Source organism: Dermacentor variabilis, chromosome 2 (genome assembly GCF_050947875.1).
Source record: "Dermacentor variabilis isolate Ectoservices chromosome 2, ASM5094787v1, whole genome shotgun sequence".
Lineage (NCBI taxonomy): Eukaryota > Metazoa > Arthropoda > Arachnida > Ixodida > Ixodidae > Dermacentor > Dermacentor variabilis.
In genome coordinates, this window is record NC_134569.1 from 151,685,884 (window position 1) to 151,704,778 (window position 18,895).

At 43.4% G+C, this 18,895-nt stretch overlaps 1 protein-coding gene across 6 annotated transcripts in view; it reads right to left on the reverse strand.

The window, feature by feature from the left end:
* Nucleotides 1–5,816: 5,816 nt before the first annotated feature.
* Uggt (UDP-glucose-glycoprotein glucosyltransferase) overlaps nucleotides 5,817–18,895 on the reverse strand; it is a 218,079-nt gene continuing 205,000 nt past the window's right edge. For all 6 annotated transcript variants that reach the window (XM_075682275.1, XM_075682274.1, XM_075682277.1 and 3 more), the window contains 5 exons: nucleotides 18,442–18,498; nucleotides 16,943–17,057; nucleotides 13,858–13,974; nucleotides 8,351–8,525; nucleotides 5,817–6,045 (listed from right to left, as the gene is read on the reverse strand). In XM_075682275.1, the coding sequence (XP_075538390.1) occupies nucleotides 6,011–6,045; nucleotides 8,351–8,525; nucleotides 13,858–13,974; nucleotides 16,943–17,057; nucleotides 18,442–18,498 (499 nt within the window). In that variant the 3' untranslated portion in view covers nucleotides 5,817–6,010. The remainder of the gene's footprint in view (nucleotides 6,046–8,350; nucleotides 8,526–13,857; nucleotides 13,975–16,942; nucleotides 17,058–18,441; nucleotides 18,499–18,895) is intronic.

The window sequence follows — 18,895 nt, forward strand, 5'->3', positions numbered from 1 at the left end:
ATCCTTGTGCTTTTTGCTGAAGCAGGAAAATTTCAACATTTGCTTTTTGAAAAGCGTGTTTTTTAGACATGTCTCTACAGCAAGCTAATGAGAAGTCTAGTTAGCTTCTATGTTGTGCTGGAACGTGTTATTGGGAAACGCATGTTGGTACATGTGTTTACAATTGGTAAATATTTGGTGTCACAGCAGGCACTTGCTGACAAAACAAAAGCTTATTATGTATAAATACAACAATTCTCTATCTGCTATTCTATTTATTAGAATGAAAACAGAGTTGATGTTTGCCACCAATGATACAAGCTCTTGCCATTTGTTATTAGTGATGAATATTTACCACCTGTGGCACATCAAAAGTACTAACACTTGCAATTTTATATTGCTAATTAGCAAATGTGAACTGGCACCTTGGCAAGTGCACCAGACAGGACCTTGGATAATGAACATGAATGAAAACAAATAATGAAAACAAAAGTGATGGCAGTGGCGCACCCTCTGATAGTTGTCACATTAGGTGTCACAAAACTAAGCAGCGATGTTTAACTGCTAGTTCACACCTTTTAAGTACACTCTGGCATTCAAGGCATACTTTTACTCCCAGTATCCACAGTCTTCAGGAAAGAAGCAACGTGCAAGGCTTACTGTTGCAAAGCCAAGACTTGCTGCTTGATGTAAATTTAGATGGCATGTTTGTTGTGCAATGCAAGGTGTTGAAAAGGTCGGGGCGCACAGCTGGCTTTCTAGTGCAACTTGTGGTGTGCCAATGTCATGTACCAGTGCGCTGAACGAGACGCTTGTACTGCCTGGAGCATCTTTACCTGTGTTGCAGGTTAACTGCGAGATTTCGATATGTGCTGTAGTGATGGCAGGTGCTCTCAGTGTGTATAAATTTCCTCAGCTAATCCTCTTGAGAACAAGGGGTAATGAAACTATGTCACTTACAGCTTTGTTCTACCGATTCATATATGTATTCAAGACGATACTCTCTTTTTCTGTCCAAATTTATTCTTTTTTTTCCCCTTCCCATTTGCCACAGTCAGGTTACAGGGAGCTTGTGTAGTAAGCGAAACTCCTGGAGCGACGCTACAGCTTGTCAGTTCATAATATGTTGTGCCACAGAGCCATCACGAGCACACGTCAAACTTCTCAGATAATTTGCGCGTGATGTTGTTCTAAGATATGCAGCTTTGTTCTGTTGCTGGTTGTCCTGTGGAAGAGTGCAACTTTATCCCTTGGACCACTCAGGTCTGAAGTTCCACTTCTTGGTCAGTAGTCCTTGTCATGACTTAGTGCTCTGGTTGCGCAGTAATGCTGCGCTGTGCGAATCTTCGGCCATAGACTTAGCGTGGGCAAATTGAATCTTTGGCCAGGAGAGTTTCTCGTTAAACAGGGGTTGCCCTGTGTGCGCTTTGAAGATTTTCCATTCAGAGCATAGTCCAGCTTGTCGTCTTTGATCTTCCATGGGATTCTTACAGCGTACTTCAGTGGTAGTGAAGTGTGCAGCCGATAACCAATTTTCAGGCTTGCAAGCCAGGCGTAGAGAACTTGCAGTATCTTTACTCCAAGTCATAGAGGTAGAGCAGCTACATACAAGTGCCACAGTACTAAACAGCACTCAAACATGGTTTTCTGGCTCTTTTTAGTACAGCTTGTAACACGTCCTGTAGAAAGTATAAATTGTTGTCCATGAGAAGTGTATTTACTTCATAGAATCAATAAAGATATTTACCATAAACGGTGTGCTATGTACTTCATTTCTGGTAGTTACATTTTCATTATATACAATATTTGTTTTAAGCATGTGTATTTGTTGCATGCTAATATTGGCGAGACGTTTTAGATTTACTTCATTATGTCCTATAAATCTTTATGGAAGTTTGATTTTTCCGTATCTGCTGCCTTTTTACAGATTTTCTTAAATATAAGTAAGCTGGCAAGAACAGATTGCAGTTGACCCCTGGATGTGAGGCTTTCTAATGTAGAAAATCACCCAAGCTGAACGCCTTAGCTTCAGCGAGAATTAAACTTATGCTAGCTGAGCCATGCCTGTCTCAATTCCCTTCTGGTCTTTCTTGTGCCAAATTACTTGCTTGTGCTGACTCTTTGTTATAAGCATGACATCCAGCCAATTGAGGCACAAAGGCGTAAGCGCAACATGTACTGCGATAACTATACTATACCGAGGTGTTCACCAGCAGGAAAAAAAAAAAAAGCTGCCGTTGTGAGCAAATAAGACAGTTATAAAAAAATAGTAATAGAAAAGAAGGCTTTGGAAACTATTTGGTCTCAGCCACAAGAAATGATCATCACTAATTAAAGCAACACTAGATACAAATGTCTCGCAAAACCATCAAACCAGCAGCTAGCTCCAGACTCTAACCTCTAAAAAGTACTGAATCTAAATCAATGGTTAGAATCAGCTCAGCCAGCCTCTGTGCATCCAATCCAGCTTACAACTCAATTGAGGAGTTGTTGCAGATAAAACAACTCTCACAGTGACTTGGTTCCCAAGAGACTAACATTTTGTGCTTCAAATTACCGTGTTGTGTAATTCTCACGAGAAGGGCCAAGAAAAACATGGGAAATAGATGAAATATGAAAGTGCCAGTGTGATGGACTCCTCGTTAATGCAATGAATTCTTTTTTTAAATATCTGAATGCATGGATCGAATGAAAGTAAGGTATTCGACCCCCTCCTTCAACACTACAATTTCAAGCTATAGAGCAACAACGTCTTCTCAGGGAGAATACAGACACACATGAGGGTCTGCGAAGGAGCAAAAGTGTAGTGAAATGAGAAATGGGGCAAAATGGGACATTACACGTCCCAATTTGTCAACAGTCTCCTTCCATTATGTCCCTGGTCATGCTAACGTTTGTTCAATTGTGCAGTACGTGTGCATGGCACACACATAGGGCAATGATGATCATGCTGCCCCGCGTTACTTCTGTGTTATAAATGCAATGTTTATAGATTGTGCAGACACACTCAAGGGAAAGAAGTTGTTCAGACACAAAATGCTCAGAAAAAAAATTTACTAGGCTGAAAAGGCCCCTGGATACGATGAAGACGATGAAAAAAAGGCAGCTTTAAGGGAGCCACAAGAGAAATTTTCACCGTTAAAGAGGCCCAGCAAGGATGATAGAAATGTCAGACACTTTATAGCGTGTGGTGCGGCAATTCGAACTCCAACATTGAGTATACTGCGCTGATAGGCCACCGAGTCGAGCTAGAAATAGCGATGTTTTCATTGTGCGATGTCGTCATCATGGTCGTCGACGCTCCGCGAAACTGAAACCAGAGAAGCCTAGTCGATCTAGCAGTCGCCCATGAGCTTGCATTGACAGTACTTTTGTCTATCTGTAGCGACAGCATGATAATGGTTGAGATATGGTTCGCGACATTGTAGTGATGCATCCTGCTCGATTTTATGCGTCACTCTTATCATCCGCTGTTCATGGCAGGCTGACCCCACTGACAACGCGTGCAGGGCATCGTTCTGACCACTGATGAAGCGCGAAAATGGTGAAAAGGGATTACATAAAAGGCACTGCTGTAAAATTGCCGCCGCGAAATGTCTCAGCCAAGGGCAAGCGTATGTGTGTGCAGCAACATGTGTTGCCAAACTTCTGCCATATTCACAAACTTTTGAAAGAGCCTTTTATTTTTGCGATATTTCGTGTGACGTGACTGGCACCAGACGCGTTCACAGGCAGCAGCATTTCCACAGTAATAAGATACTGAACTGAATTCTGGGGTCTTAAGTGCCAAAAATGATTTGAGTACGAGGCACGTCGTACATAATGATGAATGTTGTGGATGAACTCCTCAGAAGATGTCGCTACCAGCGCTCCATTAAGTATAGTTAAGGTAACATTGTCCGTCGGAAAGTTTGGCTACAAGTTGTGGGAAGGCTACAAAGGGAAGTCAGCTTCTACAACTTGAAGCCGCATTTTGATTGGAAGCAGCACAAGTACTTGCTGGGTGAGTGAAATGCGAATGGGTATGCCAGTCTTGTTCATTGGTCTTTATTTTAAATTTGCAAGTTGAATAACTTTTGTATGCATGCGTCAATTTGCGTAATTCTTCTTGCATTTACCTCAGGATAATGCAAGGAATGCATTGTGATGCAGAACGGATGAAATAAGGTCACGAGCCACAGCTTTCTTTTTGCAGTGTACTAGCAATACTATACAAACGTAAATTGCACATTACATACTCAACCAAGGATTGTAGTGCCACACTTCAACATCAACCCCGTCAGGCGAAGTGCACGAAATCACCACATCGCGATGTTGCTATCGGCACCGCCCAACGAGCTTTCTCAGGAGCACCGCAGGGTCCCTTTACGAGATTGAATTGCACAACTGCACCATATTACCCCGTTACGAAGTCCATGCAAGTCTCATTACTCCTGTGCCCTGCACTACAGAATTACACCTCACCTGTGGCATTGCATTTTGATAGAATATGAAGTAGGAAGCTCTCATATTACGTATGCAGTCCTACGGGACATATAAAAATTTGCCATATGTACCATCAACATAGATTGAAACATGAAGACAAAATACAGTCGAATGCCTCTACAGCAAAATGATCTGTATGATGAAGGATTGATTATGTCTCGGCTGAATTCCTATGTTTCATATATATTGTGAACGTCTTTACAACGAAGATAACTACAAAGAATTTGCTTGAGCAATGACGGAATTCGGTGTCCCTAGTGGCTGATTTGTTGCTTTACAACAAATGCCACGTAGCAGTACCGTTACTGCTCTCCACAGACGACACTGAAGTGCACTCTGCGTTAGCACTAACAGCAGTGCTACCCACACCTTTGACGAGTGTGTCGATGCCGGAAGTAGTCCTGCTGCACTGCTTCAGGAACTGCTAGACTTGTACGCTGCATGTTGTAACGCATCAGTGGGTGCCACAGCTGATGAATACGTAACGTTTGATGACATGATGATGTAACTGACAACAGACGACATCTTCAAAGCCACCTAGGGTGGAAAGCAAGCAAATGTCTACGATGGCAACAGGGATGAAGATCATGCAAATGAACCATGAATTTTCACGGCAAGGGAGGCGACAGCAGTATTTGATGACCCATAGCTTTACATTGCACAGCTCCAGTACTTCACCGCTGAGCTGTGAACCTCGATGCAAAATGTTTGGCTGCAGTCACACATTCTGTCATACAAATTGTGCACAAAAATCTTGGAGACTTATTTCACCCAGCCTCTCTTAAAAAAAAAAAAGGAAAGGTTAGATTAAGGTTTTCTTTAATTGAATGTACATGCTTAGCCTGTTCTACTGTGAGCCATGCAGTAGTGCGACCTTTCCAACGAAGTGACATGTATAACGAAAGATTTTGACCGTCCCGAGCACATCATTATATACTACAGATATTTGACTGCAGACCAGAACACATGTTATGCATAATCACAATACAAGTTCCCAGTAATCACTAGATGTTTTTTATGAATTGCGTAGGCCCAGCCATACGATTTGGAAATTAAATTTAGCGACACTTAGAAATGCCGGCAAACCTGGAAGCGCAATGCTACACTCTTGTCATTTTAGACTTGTTTCCGTTTGAATTGAATTTATGCCGATAATACATGTTCATGCGACCCCGCATATGTCCCTACTGTGTGTCCTCGAGGCGTCCATACATAGCAGAGTGTAAACAAGGCCCTGAAGTATGCTAGTGTCATGGAAGACTGTTCTGGTGGATGTCAGTGAGATGGTCACTTTCTGACTAAAATAACGAAAACTATGCAGTATACAGTAAAGGAGACCCGAGAGTCCTCGCTGAGGTTGTCATGCGAGATGATTTTTATTCTTGAACTCAATGCTCTCCACACGTGTCACCACGCACTGCAGACCCACACAAGCATGTACAAAGAGGTGTGTGTGTGTGTGTGTAAGTATATGACAACAGGCAAAAGGAAAACAAAAATCAGGTGTGAGCGATCAACCACTGTACAAAACAAGGATGAGTGAAAATCATAATTCAACATGGGCAGCATCCCGCAATTTGCCTGCAACAGAAAGAAAGAAAGCAAGCAAAGTTAAATACAGAAGCAGCATCTCTCTGAATATGAATAATACAAACTGAGGAGTACTGTACGTGTTGCATGCTTTAAAAAATGATTGTAGAAATTAATGAAGGCAGCGCAGTATCACTAATAAGCCCATTCATTAACATAGTGGTAAAGGAACTAACAATTTCGAGACAAGCACTAGTATTGCTGAGATAGCTCCACTTTGCGTAATGCTGTTTAGAACGTACCAGACGTAGGCATCTACAGATGCAAAAATTTATTTCGTTAGCCATAACAACTGTGTGACATACAGTCACACTTCTATACAGTCAAGTTGCAGTTGCACTGAAAAACTTCCTTAAATTGAAAATTTAATTAGGTCGAGCTTTATTTCAACAGTGTAAAAATTGGCTAACACATTCCTGGATTTAACCCTGGTGGCTAGCATCTTGTCAGTAAGCATTCATGACAAAATCTCACAAATGGCTCGAGAAATACTACAGAACCAAAAGCACTGGTGCATGCAATAGAAATTGTGCAGTGAGCAAGGCTTTGACATAATTGCACCTAGTGTGCTAGTAGCGTCAAACTGCGCTAGGCATATATGTATACCAAAAGGCAAGGCTTGTCAATGCTAGGTGCTATCTTGCTTTTTTTTTTTTTGTTTACAACCGTGATGCAATTCAACAGGTTAAGATCACTGTCATGCCACAATTGCCACTCGCCGACAATGCTTGCAAGTGCAAATTTGTGCGCAAATTATTAAATCTGTACCGAATGATGCTTTTCCTTTTTTTTTTCTTTTGCTTGTCACAAAGACACCATGTGCAAGAACTACATTAGACTCCCTTTAAGACGAACTCGAAGAGACCATGAAAATTTGTTCGTCTTATCAGAAAAATAATTGGCAACATGACCAGCTGCATCCAAATATCTTACTTCAAAACGGTAAACGAAGTAGAGTTATGAAGGGGGGAAAATGGCATAAAAAGCATTTATTTAACTGAATTTATTAGAAAACTTAATAGAAAAAAGGAGAAACGAGGAAAAGTGTCGTGGAGGAGGAAGGTAGGCAGAGGCACGCTGGGTTGACCTCTTCTAGCAGTTTCTACAGGTTTTGTTTGCAATACGGACATACCGGCTTCGTCTCCTAATAACATCGTCCTCGCGAGCCGCACACTGTGTGTGCCAGTGAAAGCGTGCAACGGTCAGCCAATGATTATGGCTCAATCTCACGTGCTCAAGGGAGGAAAGGGTGGAGGAAGCGCACTATCTTCTGTCGCGTGCATGGCACCAGGGGCCGGGAGGGAAGGGGGCATGGAGACTTTATCTTGAAAGTGATCTGCTTTGTGGGCACAGCCTAGGCAATGGCTTGTACCTTTGCGTGTGCTGTGTTCTCACTGCTCAGTTTGCGTTGAAGCGATAGACAGCACGAAGGTCACTTTGCTCGCTGCTTTTGCCGCGATTCCTTACGCCAGTGTTTTGACAGCGAGCACTCATGGTCTCATCGAGTTTGATGTGTTCATGTTTGCCTGTGCGTGCTGACACCATGCTTGTTAATCTAGTTAGTAAGCGAATGTTTACAAAGGGGCGTTCTACTTCAGCAGCTGCTGCGTATGGCACGACTGCGAGACCCCTGTCTTGAATACAATCTGCGACGCGGACAGTGTAGGTGTCTAGGTGCACCGAGGGCTGATAGCTTCGTTTGCGTTATAGCACCCATATGCTTGCAGGTCACTTGCGTGCACGAAGTGAAACTACACTTTTTTTTTTTGTTTCCTCCTCTTTTTTTCGCCTCTGTCCATGGGCAATGTGCACCTAAGACCTCCAGTAGGATGCCTCGATGAGCGCGCCACGGGTGCGGCGCATTGAGGCATCCTAGCCTCCAGGATGGGTAGCGGTGGCGGTCATTCTGAATGTTTGTATTAACCGAAGAGTAGGTCTGAGGCGGTTCGTCTTAAGAGTATTTTCTTTTGCATTGAGTTTATGGAAAACTAAACAAACGTTTCCATGTTATTCTTAATATGTGAGAATACGGCTTAACCGAGTTCATCTTAATGAGAGTTCACTGTAAACTGAAACTGCAGAATGAAATTGGTGAAATTGCAGAAAAAATGAAACAGTTTTAAATAATTCCTGGATCAGGAAATGAGTCAGTTTGTTACATCACTGTTTTTGTTAAATTGAGGTTGATCATGGTTGACAGTCAACCATAGCAACTTCTGTACAACAAGGGCACCAGAATGCGACATTAGCAATCTTTCCGACCTGTGAGCTTCATCAGAAAAGAAAAGATACCTACCATCATCAAGCTTCACGTCCACTTTCTTACTGTCAGCTTCAGCTGCATCTAGCCTAAGCACACCACTTTCGTAGCGCTCCATAAATTGCTTCAACTCTTCATCGTAGTCCTTCCACTCACTGATGATGCGAGCGGCACTCACTAGCTTGGGCTCCTTGGTCTTTGGGTTGTTGCACTGAAAACGAAGAGGAGGAAGAACACAGGCATGCATGAAAACCAGTATACAGTAAAATCTCGTTACTACAAACACCACATTAACAAACTTTTCAGACTTAAGAATTTTTTTTTAAATCCCTGCCAAAATGCCTACATTTTCAATGTAAAAACTTTCAGTACTATGAATTTCAGATTGCCGAATATGTCAGAGTAATGTACGTAATTTAATCCCGTAATCACCAATATTCTTCGTTATTAAGAAGTTCCGTTGAAGTTTCGGTACTGAATCCCTGAGGCTTACACCTATCATCATCCGTAGCAGCAGCAGCCATGTGCCGGGGAACCCGTCTCAACGGGTACAGCCCCAGCAGCATCGGCATCAGCGTGAGCGTCGCATGTGGTCATGCTCGGACTCTCCTACTACGTCGTAGGCCTAGCGTCACCGCGTTGATAGCGATGGGCAGGAGCTACAAGGTTATCGGTGCTGTGATTGTGTTGTGCGTTTGCTTTGCTGACAATGAGTTCTCCTGGCCCCCGTGTTAAAAAGAAGCGATGCCAGTTTTTGCTCAAAGAAAAAGTGGACATTTTGGCACAGCTGAATGCTGGAAGAAAGCAAGTCGACCTGTGCAGGGAGCATGATATTCCTCCATCAGCAATGGCAACGATGCTCAAGGATTGGGAAAAGATCATGAAATTACACCGAAAGTCACAGCTGGCTCCCTCAAGAAAACGCTTGTGGCTTGGCAACTACCAAAACATCAACGACTCCATCCTCACATGGTTTAAAAGGAAGCTGAAGAGTTTTCCAGAAAAAATGAGTGGAGAGCTGTACATAATGGTTTTCAACCCTCCGAATTCGAATATCGCATCGAAATTGAGTGAAAGAAAGCACAAACAGATTTTATTTTGACGAAAAGTGCAGCAGTACACTCGGGCAGCTCGCGCGCCTCATTTCCGCCTGTGATTGGTCGGGCGCCTCATGACGTCAACGTTGGTGTTCATCCGGACCGGCTGCTGCCGCCACACATGAAGTACGGTGCAAGGTGGTTTGGCGAGACGGTAACAGTAAATTTCGAGAGCTTGCGTTTCTCTGAGGAGTTCGGAGTTGCTCCCTACATGTATATGTAGCCAGCCTCTCCAGGAAGCAAAAGATGCTGGTAGCAAGCAGTACTTTCGACACGAACGAAAGTGAAGTGTTAGCATCTCCTCGTGTTAGAAATGTTCTTTGGTGAGTATGTTTTTTGCAAAGCTGTATTCAGCGATCCAGTAAGTTTGTTTCCGGGCAAACAACTGTACTGTTATGTTCCTGCATGCCTCCTCGTGGAACGTTAGGAGGGATGCGATCGTCAGCATTTGTGCTCTGCGCCAAAGCTGTCAGCAATCTACACAGACGGTTTACATGCGGGAAAAGTTCTCCGGCTCTTGTAGCACGTGTAGTGGCCTTCATCAGCGCATCATCCGCACGCTACTCGTAACTGGAGCCGTAAAGGCGGCGAATTCCGTCGGCTACATGAGACAGCCGGTTTCTCTTTGTGCGCGAAGGGAGCCCAGCGTCGGGGCGTGCGCCGGCTTTCAAACACATGAAAACTTTACACTTGCACTCCATTATGGTAGCTGCATGTTTGCTGTTTCACAACACACTTGCAAATAGAAATTTAAAGGCGGTTTGCGACTAAACCTGCGTCAAGGGCGGGAGATGAACATGTACCTTCCGTTCAGTGTGCTAACACGAAGGAGTTAGCAATAAATCAAAATCCAGGTTTGGACGAGTTTGTGTATTCATAAGGTCTTCTATGACCAGTTACCATCCGTCCGCCAGCACCCGTCCTGCCTTTGTGCGTTCGTTGCCCCGACCTTCTCGCGCTGCGTTTAGAAAGCCTGCTAGCAGAAAGTCTTACTCTCACTCATTCACGCATTATTGATAAACTCTAGTAGTAACCGTCGTTACGGAACTGGTTAGAGCACAGCGGTGTTGTTCTTGAGCGCTTGAAATTCTTTCGATTCACAGCAGCCTCCCACTTAGCTGCAAGCTTCTTGTCTTGCGGGGAGTAATGGAACATCGCCGCGGCCGCTGGTGTTCGTGCAACCGTAGGCTGCACAGAACGCTGGCATGATTGGCCAACCACTTTAATTGATGCTGCGCATGTCACATACCACTCTACGTACACACAAACAAAGGAATGCAGGCTCGAGCGAGGCAGATTATGACGGCACGCACGCAGAAACAAGCGCGGTCGGGCATGGTCGCGGAGACTGCGAAGGAGCGGAACACCAGTGTTGACGTCACTACGCTGCGGTTTCCGGTCTCCGCTCGCATTGTCAGCGTCAGCAGCAGCGCGCGGCGCTCGACAGGGGGCGGAGCGACAGCGCAATATTAACGCCAATTACGTTGTTCCTAAGTGAAAAATCCTGCCCAAAATTTTACATGCATGGTTTATAAGGTTCCCACATCCGTATATGAGCATCTTATTGAATTCGAGAGACTCTTCAGCTTCCCTTTAAGGATGCCAGACAAAATGATGTGCCCTTGTCAGACCCAATTATTCAAGAGAAGGCGCTACAGTTCGCGGCCGCCTTGGACATCTCCAGTTTTGATGCAAGTGCCAGATGGCTGTACCGCTTCCGGCAAAGGCATTGCGTGGCAGGTTGCTTGTGGCAAAGAAAAGGCAGCAGATGCCGAGAGTGCGGTTGCCTGGCGGAACGAGCGCCTTCAAGAGATCATCGAGTCTTTCTCTCCAGATGACGTTTTCAACGGCGATGAAACGGCATTCTTTTATCAGTTGTTGCCTGATAAAACAATGAACTTCAAAGGTGACAGGTGCAAGGGCGGAAAGAAATCACATCTCCGCGTATTGGTTCTGTTTTGCTGCAACCCCATGGGCACAGAAAAACTCAAGCCGCTAGTTGTTGGCAAATATGCTAAGCTTTGCTGCTTGGCTTGAAAAATGCCTCGTTGCCTTGCGACTACCGAGCCAACAAAAAAGCATGGATGACGCGAGAATTGTTTACTCAGTGGCTGCTGCAGCTCGACGACACAATGAAGAAGAAAGACAGAAAAATTCTCCTCATCGTTGACAATTGCTCGGCGCAGATCGTGAATGTGCGATAGAGCAATGTGCAACTTGAATTTACGCTCCCGAATTGTACTTCTTTGCTCCAACCTTTGGACCAGGGCACCATCAGATGTGTGACGGCCGAATTTCGGAAGCGTCTTGTGCAGCGCCTCCTGATCAGTATTCAACTGAAGCTGCGCACACAGGTTAACAACCGTCGAGCTGCAGAGATGCTTACAGGGTCATGGTAGAACGTGAAGGCAAGCACGATCAGCAACTCCTCGCGAAAGGCAAGCCTTTTAACGCCTTCATTTATGCCACAAGACTGCGAGGACACAGAGGAGCTCAACCCAGAACTGTGGGAAGAGCTTACCGAGAAGCTCCCTGTCGACACGGTGGTGATCTTCGATGATTACATTGACAGAGACGGCTACATCCGCGAAGCTCACCAACGAAGACATTGTGAATAAAAGGCGTGAGCAAGAAGATTGCAGTAGTGACAAAGACGATGCCGACACTGAATCAACACACGAAGGGGAAGAGACTGTTTCCAGCTTGGATGTTTTAGTTTTTCTAGAAAAGATGCGGTCATTCCTCGGGCGCGGTAAAGATGTCTTTGATGACGTTCAGAGGAAGGTCGAGGATGTGGAGGCGTTCATCCTGCAGCGCTTGCTGTCTGCTCGCCAGAAGAAGATTAGACTTCTTCAAGCAATAAATTGCAGTTAAACTGTGCCCAGCATTCTCGTTTATTATTTACGTACGAACACACGCATCTGCTGCAAAGGTATGTAATTTTCATTGTTGTATTACATTACTGGCATGAAAGTATTGGTTTTTAAGTACTACGATAATTCAAATGAACAAATTAAATTCGGCGGTCCTGCAAAGTTCGTTGTAATGAAATTCTACTGTACAGAACTAAGAGCTTAGTATTCTTCTATGCACTTCTAAGTCACTAAGCGTTGCTGACGAAGATGCAGCTGCCACGCTATTCTACATTTGAATTCTTTCTTCCCCACAAACAGCATCATGTTCCCACTTCCATAATTTTCATTGAGGAAAGCCGTTAGTAGCAAACTTACACAACCGTATTATGCCACTAAAATGTGCTTTTATGTACGTACTACCCATTCCTTTTGGTAATGCATTGGCACTTAGAGAAACTAAGTAAATAATTAAATAAATCAGCACAGTGGCCACATCTGGGCTTGAAGAGCCAGTGCCTCTTCCAAAATGTACAGGAAGAGGAGCAAGATGCTATCTGACAACGTTCACAGGTGACATACAAAAACCTCAGCAGACTTGTGCGACTTTTCAGAATCGCAACATGGATAAAAGAGAAGCAGACAGTGTCTGGCGTTCTCCTTGTTGCAGCCTGAGAGAATTTTCTAGGTGAAGAGGTGTTTCCAATTCTTGCGGGGCTATTGTGCAGCCCTTGTGGCTCCACCTCACCATCTACGTGTACCCCGCAGAGCCACAGTTGTTGCACCAGTGCTGATGGCATTGAAAGTGCAGCCATATACAATTGGTGCTCTCAATTTAACACTTAGAATCTTACAATGACTCTTCTAATGGCTCATTCTAAGTGTAAAGGATCTCCCTTATGTGCGTGCGATGTATCGAGCACAAATGTTGAGCTGTTTGCTTACAGCAACAACTCTAAAATTCAAATCACTGCCTGAAGGAGCATCTTCAAGCCTCCCACAACACTTTGGAAATTTCCTACGATGTGTCCAACACATCTACAAACCTATGATTTTGAAATTTATCCGTGATGTTCCATAAGATGAGCACCTTAGTTTTACAAAGTTTTCCACGTAACGTGTCTGACAGTTCACAAATAGCAAAAGGTATAAATCTCCCAGCAAGTGTCGAGAGAAGCACTAATTGGCACAAATCTGATAATTTGCTATAGAGCTACAAGGTGGCTGCAAATCTGAAGTTTTTCCGCCATGCTTCTCCCAAGATGCACTTTATTTCTATCAATCTTCATCTTGATATGCCTGACAGTTCTGATACTATGCATGGCTGATTACCCCGCAACACTCCCAAGTACAAATAACAGAACATTGGTGATTTCCTACAACACACCAAATTACCCCAAGAACTTATTCCTACATGTTACTCTTGACAATTTCATTCAACTAGCTTGAATAGTTCTCTCCATAAACTTTCCTCAACATTTAGAATGGACAACATGGAGTGGAGATACTCTACTGCAGCTTTTCAAAATAACAGCGTTGCTCTAATTAAGATGGCATTCGCAGAAAGTTAACTGCCAAAACAGTTTGTGCTCACCAGGTCAATGGTCTTGGCTTGTTTCTTGGAGTCATCATCGCACCATGTTTCGCACCAAAGCCATTCTTGGGGCAAGGATTTGATGGCTACCTGATGAATCATGTTGTTTGGCAGGTCCTGCAAGCAACATGAGTGCACTATCTGTAGATACATCTCAACCAGGAGTGCAGGTTTTTGGACTAGTTGATTTGTTGCAGTAATTGAGGTCATAGTGCTGAGTAGACATGGACAAGAATGTCAAGAATGAAAAGAAAGATGAGCATAAGAGCCAGCTCATATGTGCTGCCAAATGTGAGTAATGTTCACACCACAAAACATCATCATGCTGAAGTCACAGTGACACAAACTTTAGTCCCCTTCTTTCCTTCTTTTTTTTTATTAATGGGTGCTTGTCAAGTGATTACAACAATTCCACTGTACAGTACCACAATGAATTTCGAATACCAAAGCAAGTAAAAAAAAAAAGAATTGTGGAGCCTGAAAAATCAGTCAGCTACTGATCACTGTATTCTGCCAGTGGCAGAATACCCATGGGAGTGAAACTTCAAGAATTAAGAAATAAATTTGAAGTTAAGGGTCACACAATGGGCAGTGGAGATAAAAATGATTGGTTTAACACTAAGAGATAAATAGGCAACAGTTATAGATAAAAATGCTTGGATGACATTCTAGTATAGATTAACCCATTGGCTGCCAAAGCTGGAAAATTGCAGGGCAAAAGAATTGGGGCCATGTTGCCAAAGCTGTCGATCCTTCAGGTGGGAAGTAATAATGGCTTAAAAGGCTATTTGTAGATACCATGAATGTCAATATATGCTGGAAAACGTTAGAAACATTGCCAATAGATGGCCCTAGATGCCCACTTCAGGTGGATTTGATTTTTTTTTTTACTTTTAGTTGACATTTGCAAAAGGTTAGTGTGTGTTTAATGCGTGTTCCGAAATCTGTGCTCCCTGAAGTAGTGCATTGGGTGCCTTTCATGTGTCAGACTCCGGCAAACCCAGGGAAAAAAAAGAAAAAAAAAGGAAAAGAACCATTATGGTAGTGCAAAGTTTGAAAAAAAAAAGTCAACAGGTGAGGGTGTGATAAGTGTAATGCTGCTCTCCATATCAAAGATTGTTTCAAGCTTTCACACACAAAAATGCCAGTCAAAAAAGTTACTTGCAGTTGGGGTTCTGAAGTGAGAAATACTGCTTCATATTGTAAATGAAAACTTTGTTGGCAGATTTTTTAGTGTTTATTGCAGTAGAACCTTATATAACGAGCGCAACAGTGGAAGTTTTTGTAGTGCACTTACGGGCCAAGAATAATCGGAACAGAAGGTCGCATGGCACGTGTAATACTTGGTAGCCAATGGGTTAAGGAAAAGAATTGGTGTTGGGCAGATCATGTAAAGAGCAGAGTAGATAACCGGTGGTCTACTAGGGCAAAAACAATGGGTGACGAGGGAAGGGAAACGCAGTTGAGGATGGCAGAGGAATAGGTGGGGTGACGAGATTAGGAAATTTGCAGGCAGAGGATGGGTTTAGTGGATGCAGGTCAAGGCCACTTGGTGACCTTTGGACACAAGTTCGTTGACCGCTAAGCTGATGACCCCTTGATAATGCATACGGGTGCATAGATTTCCAGGTAGATCATACAGCTGACGTTAAACATACAACACACGAAGGAAAAGAAAAAGGTGTATACACATTGCCTAACCACTTTCAGCCGATGCCACCAATGTAGCATATCACATATGCACACTTTACACATTTCGCTTTTCTCACCTTAAAATACCTGTACAAAATAACAATAAGGTAGCAAAAGGTAGCAAAAGTGCCTTGGTGGCAGAAACATGTCTCTTTTTGGCACACTTTAAACAAAGCTGGTTATGCGGGTGGCTTTAACAAAATTGTTGCCTGATCAAAAAATAAAAAAAGCATAATCTCTATAAGACTGTTGCAATCATCCATTATTGGCCTCTGCAAAAGAACTAACTGTCTACTACGGATCATAACAAACTATACTAAACCTCTCATACTAAACCTTGTTAGACGTAATTTTTATAACGCCCCCCAGAAAGTAAAAGAACAGCTTTACATAACAAATGTTCATCCGGTACTCGAATACGCTTGCCAGGTATGGGACCCTCAAAGCTCTAAACTTATAGAAAAGCTCGAACGCGTCCAAAACCGCGCTGCAAGATTTGTTTCTGGTAATTATAATTTCCGTAGCAGTATTACATTGCTTAAAGAGGACCTTGGTTGGAAATCACTAGCACACCGCCGATTAACTGCAAAATTAGAACTTTTTTTCCGAATCTACTTTGATCTCACAGGAATAAACAAGAACTTGTACATTTTCCCTCCCCACTTCATCTCTAAACGATGTGATCACGAGCTGAAAGTCCTTGAAATGCGCTGTCGTACTGATGTCTACCGTAATTCATTTTTTCCGCATGTTTCCGCACACTGGAATAGGCTTCCCAGGAGCATTGGTGAATGTAAAACGTGTTCAGAGTTTCTGTCTTTATTGTCACGCAGTCTGTCGTAGTATATTATCCCGTTTTCTTTATATCATTTGGCTGGCATTGCACTTCATGCGATAGTGTACCCTTTCCATTTCTGTCTTGCAAATTTGCACCGCATTTCACAAGACCGTTTTGCCGTCGAGATGACTCATCTATGTTACGTATTTTGTTACTCTTACCACCTGTGCTCTGCTGTATCAAGTTTTTGTCACATGTTCACTTTTCTTCAATTTGTCCCCCCCTGCAATAATGCCCTTGTGGCGCTGCAGGTACTTGTATAAATAAAATAAATAAATAAAAATAAACATGGCCACTGTTTTCAACAACTTTTGCAATCTAGCCACTTAAGTAGCACTCTCAGTGAATAGACTGAAACTTAATGTTCACTAAACTAGATGCTGACACCATTGCGGTGTTGTGAGATAGTGCCCCCAACAGATGCATAAGTAAAACCACACTGTATACAGTAGTCATGCCATGGACCTCGTCAGTGGGTAAAGAGGTGCAAAAGCAATGCATAGCAATAAATGGCACATCAAAGAGCATAAGAATTCAAGTCTCTGTAGTACGCACCTGGTCTAAGTTGGACAAGCTGTTGGGGTCCTGGCTGAGACCCTGGTACTGGCCCCGCAGTCGATCCCCAGCAGCGATCCTCCGGAACTTCTTCAGGTCCACCACATAGAGGGCACTGCAAGCAAATTCAGCAGCATGGAATCAATGAAAGATTGCACTATAGGGGCTAGCTGGTTTTGAGCAGGGAAATGAAGCAGGGCTGTGTAGCTTCTGAACAAGACATGCACAAATGCTCACAAAAGCAGTGGCAGAGGGAAAAGGGTATGAGAGGACTCCTGTTTGACTGCTAAAATTGTGATGTGTGGGCAAAGAAGCAGCTGAATACTCCTGCCACAGGACGATGGCCTCTTGACCCAATGGATGCCTTTCCGGTGTGCGTTTACAATACACAACCCAAGAAGCTATCGTTAATAAATGAAGTGGCATGACCATGATGCTGCTCTACACCTTTTGCATGTTTACAGCCATTCCTGATGTTGTATTCTTCAACAGTGACACAGACCATCTATTATGGGGCACTAGTTGTGCACTTGCTCCTTCTCTTCAGTCACAGTAACGTTCAAGAACACACAAGATCTGGTGGCTACCTTCCCACATCATATTCACACATTATCATCACGTCTGTAGTGCAGTAAGAACGATGACGATTAGGAGATGTTTGGGCATTTAAAGAAAACACATTGAAGAAGAGGAAGTGACTAGCATGCTGTATTAAAAGATTGCCCTTGCTACTGTTCTTGTGGATCAGCACGTCTGGCCTCTTAGTTTCTGACATTGTGACATGTTACCCTCTCAATGTGCAGTTGATGAAATGATGGCGCACTATGCATTCTGTTAATTCAAGCAAAGTAGAATCGCTAAGGGTGCATGTTTACAGCCATTCCTGATGTTGTATTCTTCAACAGTGACACAGACCATTTATTATGGGGCACTAGTTGTGCACTTGCTCCTTCTCTTCAGTCACAGTAACGTTCAAGAACACACGAGATCCGATGGCTACCTTCCCACGTCATATTCACACATTATCATCACGTCTGTAGTGCAGTAAGAACGATGACGATTAGGAGATGTTTGGGCATTTAAAGAAAACACATTGAAGAAGAGGAAGTGACTAGCATGCTGTATTAAAAGATTGCCCTTGCTACTGTTCTTGTGGATCAGCACGTCTGGCCTCTTAGTTTCTGACATTGTGACATGTTACCCTCTCAATGTGCAGTTGATGAAATGATGGCGCACTATGCATTCTGTTAATTCAAGCAAAGTAGAATCGCTAAGGGTGCATGGTACATTGCCTCAAACAATGGCTGCCTGGCAGTGACTGGCAATCACAGCATCTTTTACAAAAGTCACACATGCCTATTGTTAAAGTTGAATTTTCCAGTCACCACAGCTTTAAAAAAAAACACTGTAGTCTCACACATATTGAAGAGACTTTGCACCGGGTGTACAGCTTTATTACATTAATGCAATGAGACAAAATGTCACAGAGAGACTCTCACCTAATATGGTACCTGCGGCCTCCCAAGTGACTGGCCCAGTAGCCAGACTTCCAAAACCTTGCACAAGGAAGAAGAGAGAAACATCAGCAGTGCAATGAGGTGTTGTGCAACACAAGAATATAACGAAGCATTACTTGTAACACAACAACGATACCATGCACAAAGCACGCATTATATGCAGACAACTTTGTCCAACATCTCTGAGGAGTGTATGTCACCAGACGGAGCCATGGCAGGTAGAAAAAGAATATTAATCTGCCTCCTGGACTTTCCACAGGGAGGGAGACTTCAGCACCTATTTCTGATTCTGTGCCCTTTGTCCTATTCCTTCTACAACAAATGACATTGGTGAATGTTGGTGGTTGAACCCTACAGAAATAAATGCCTTACAACAACAATCAACTAGCAAAAAGTTCAAGATAAAAGAGAAAGCAGCGGACAACTGTTGGCGAGT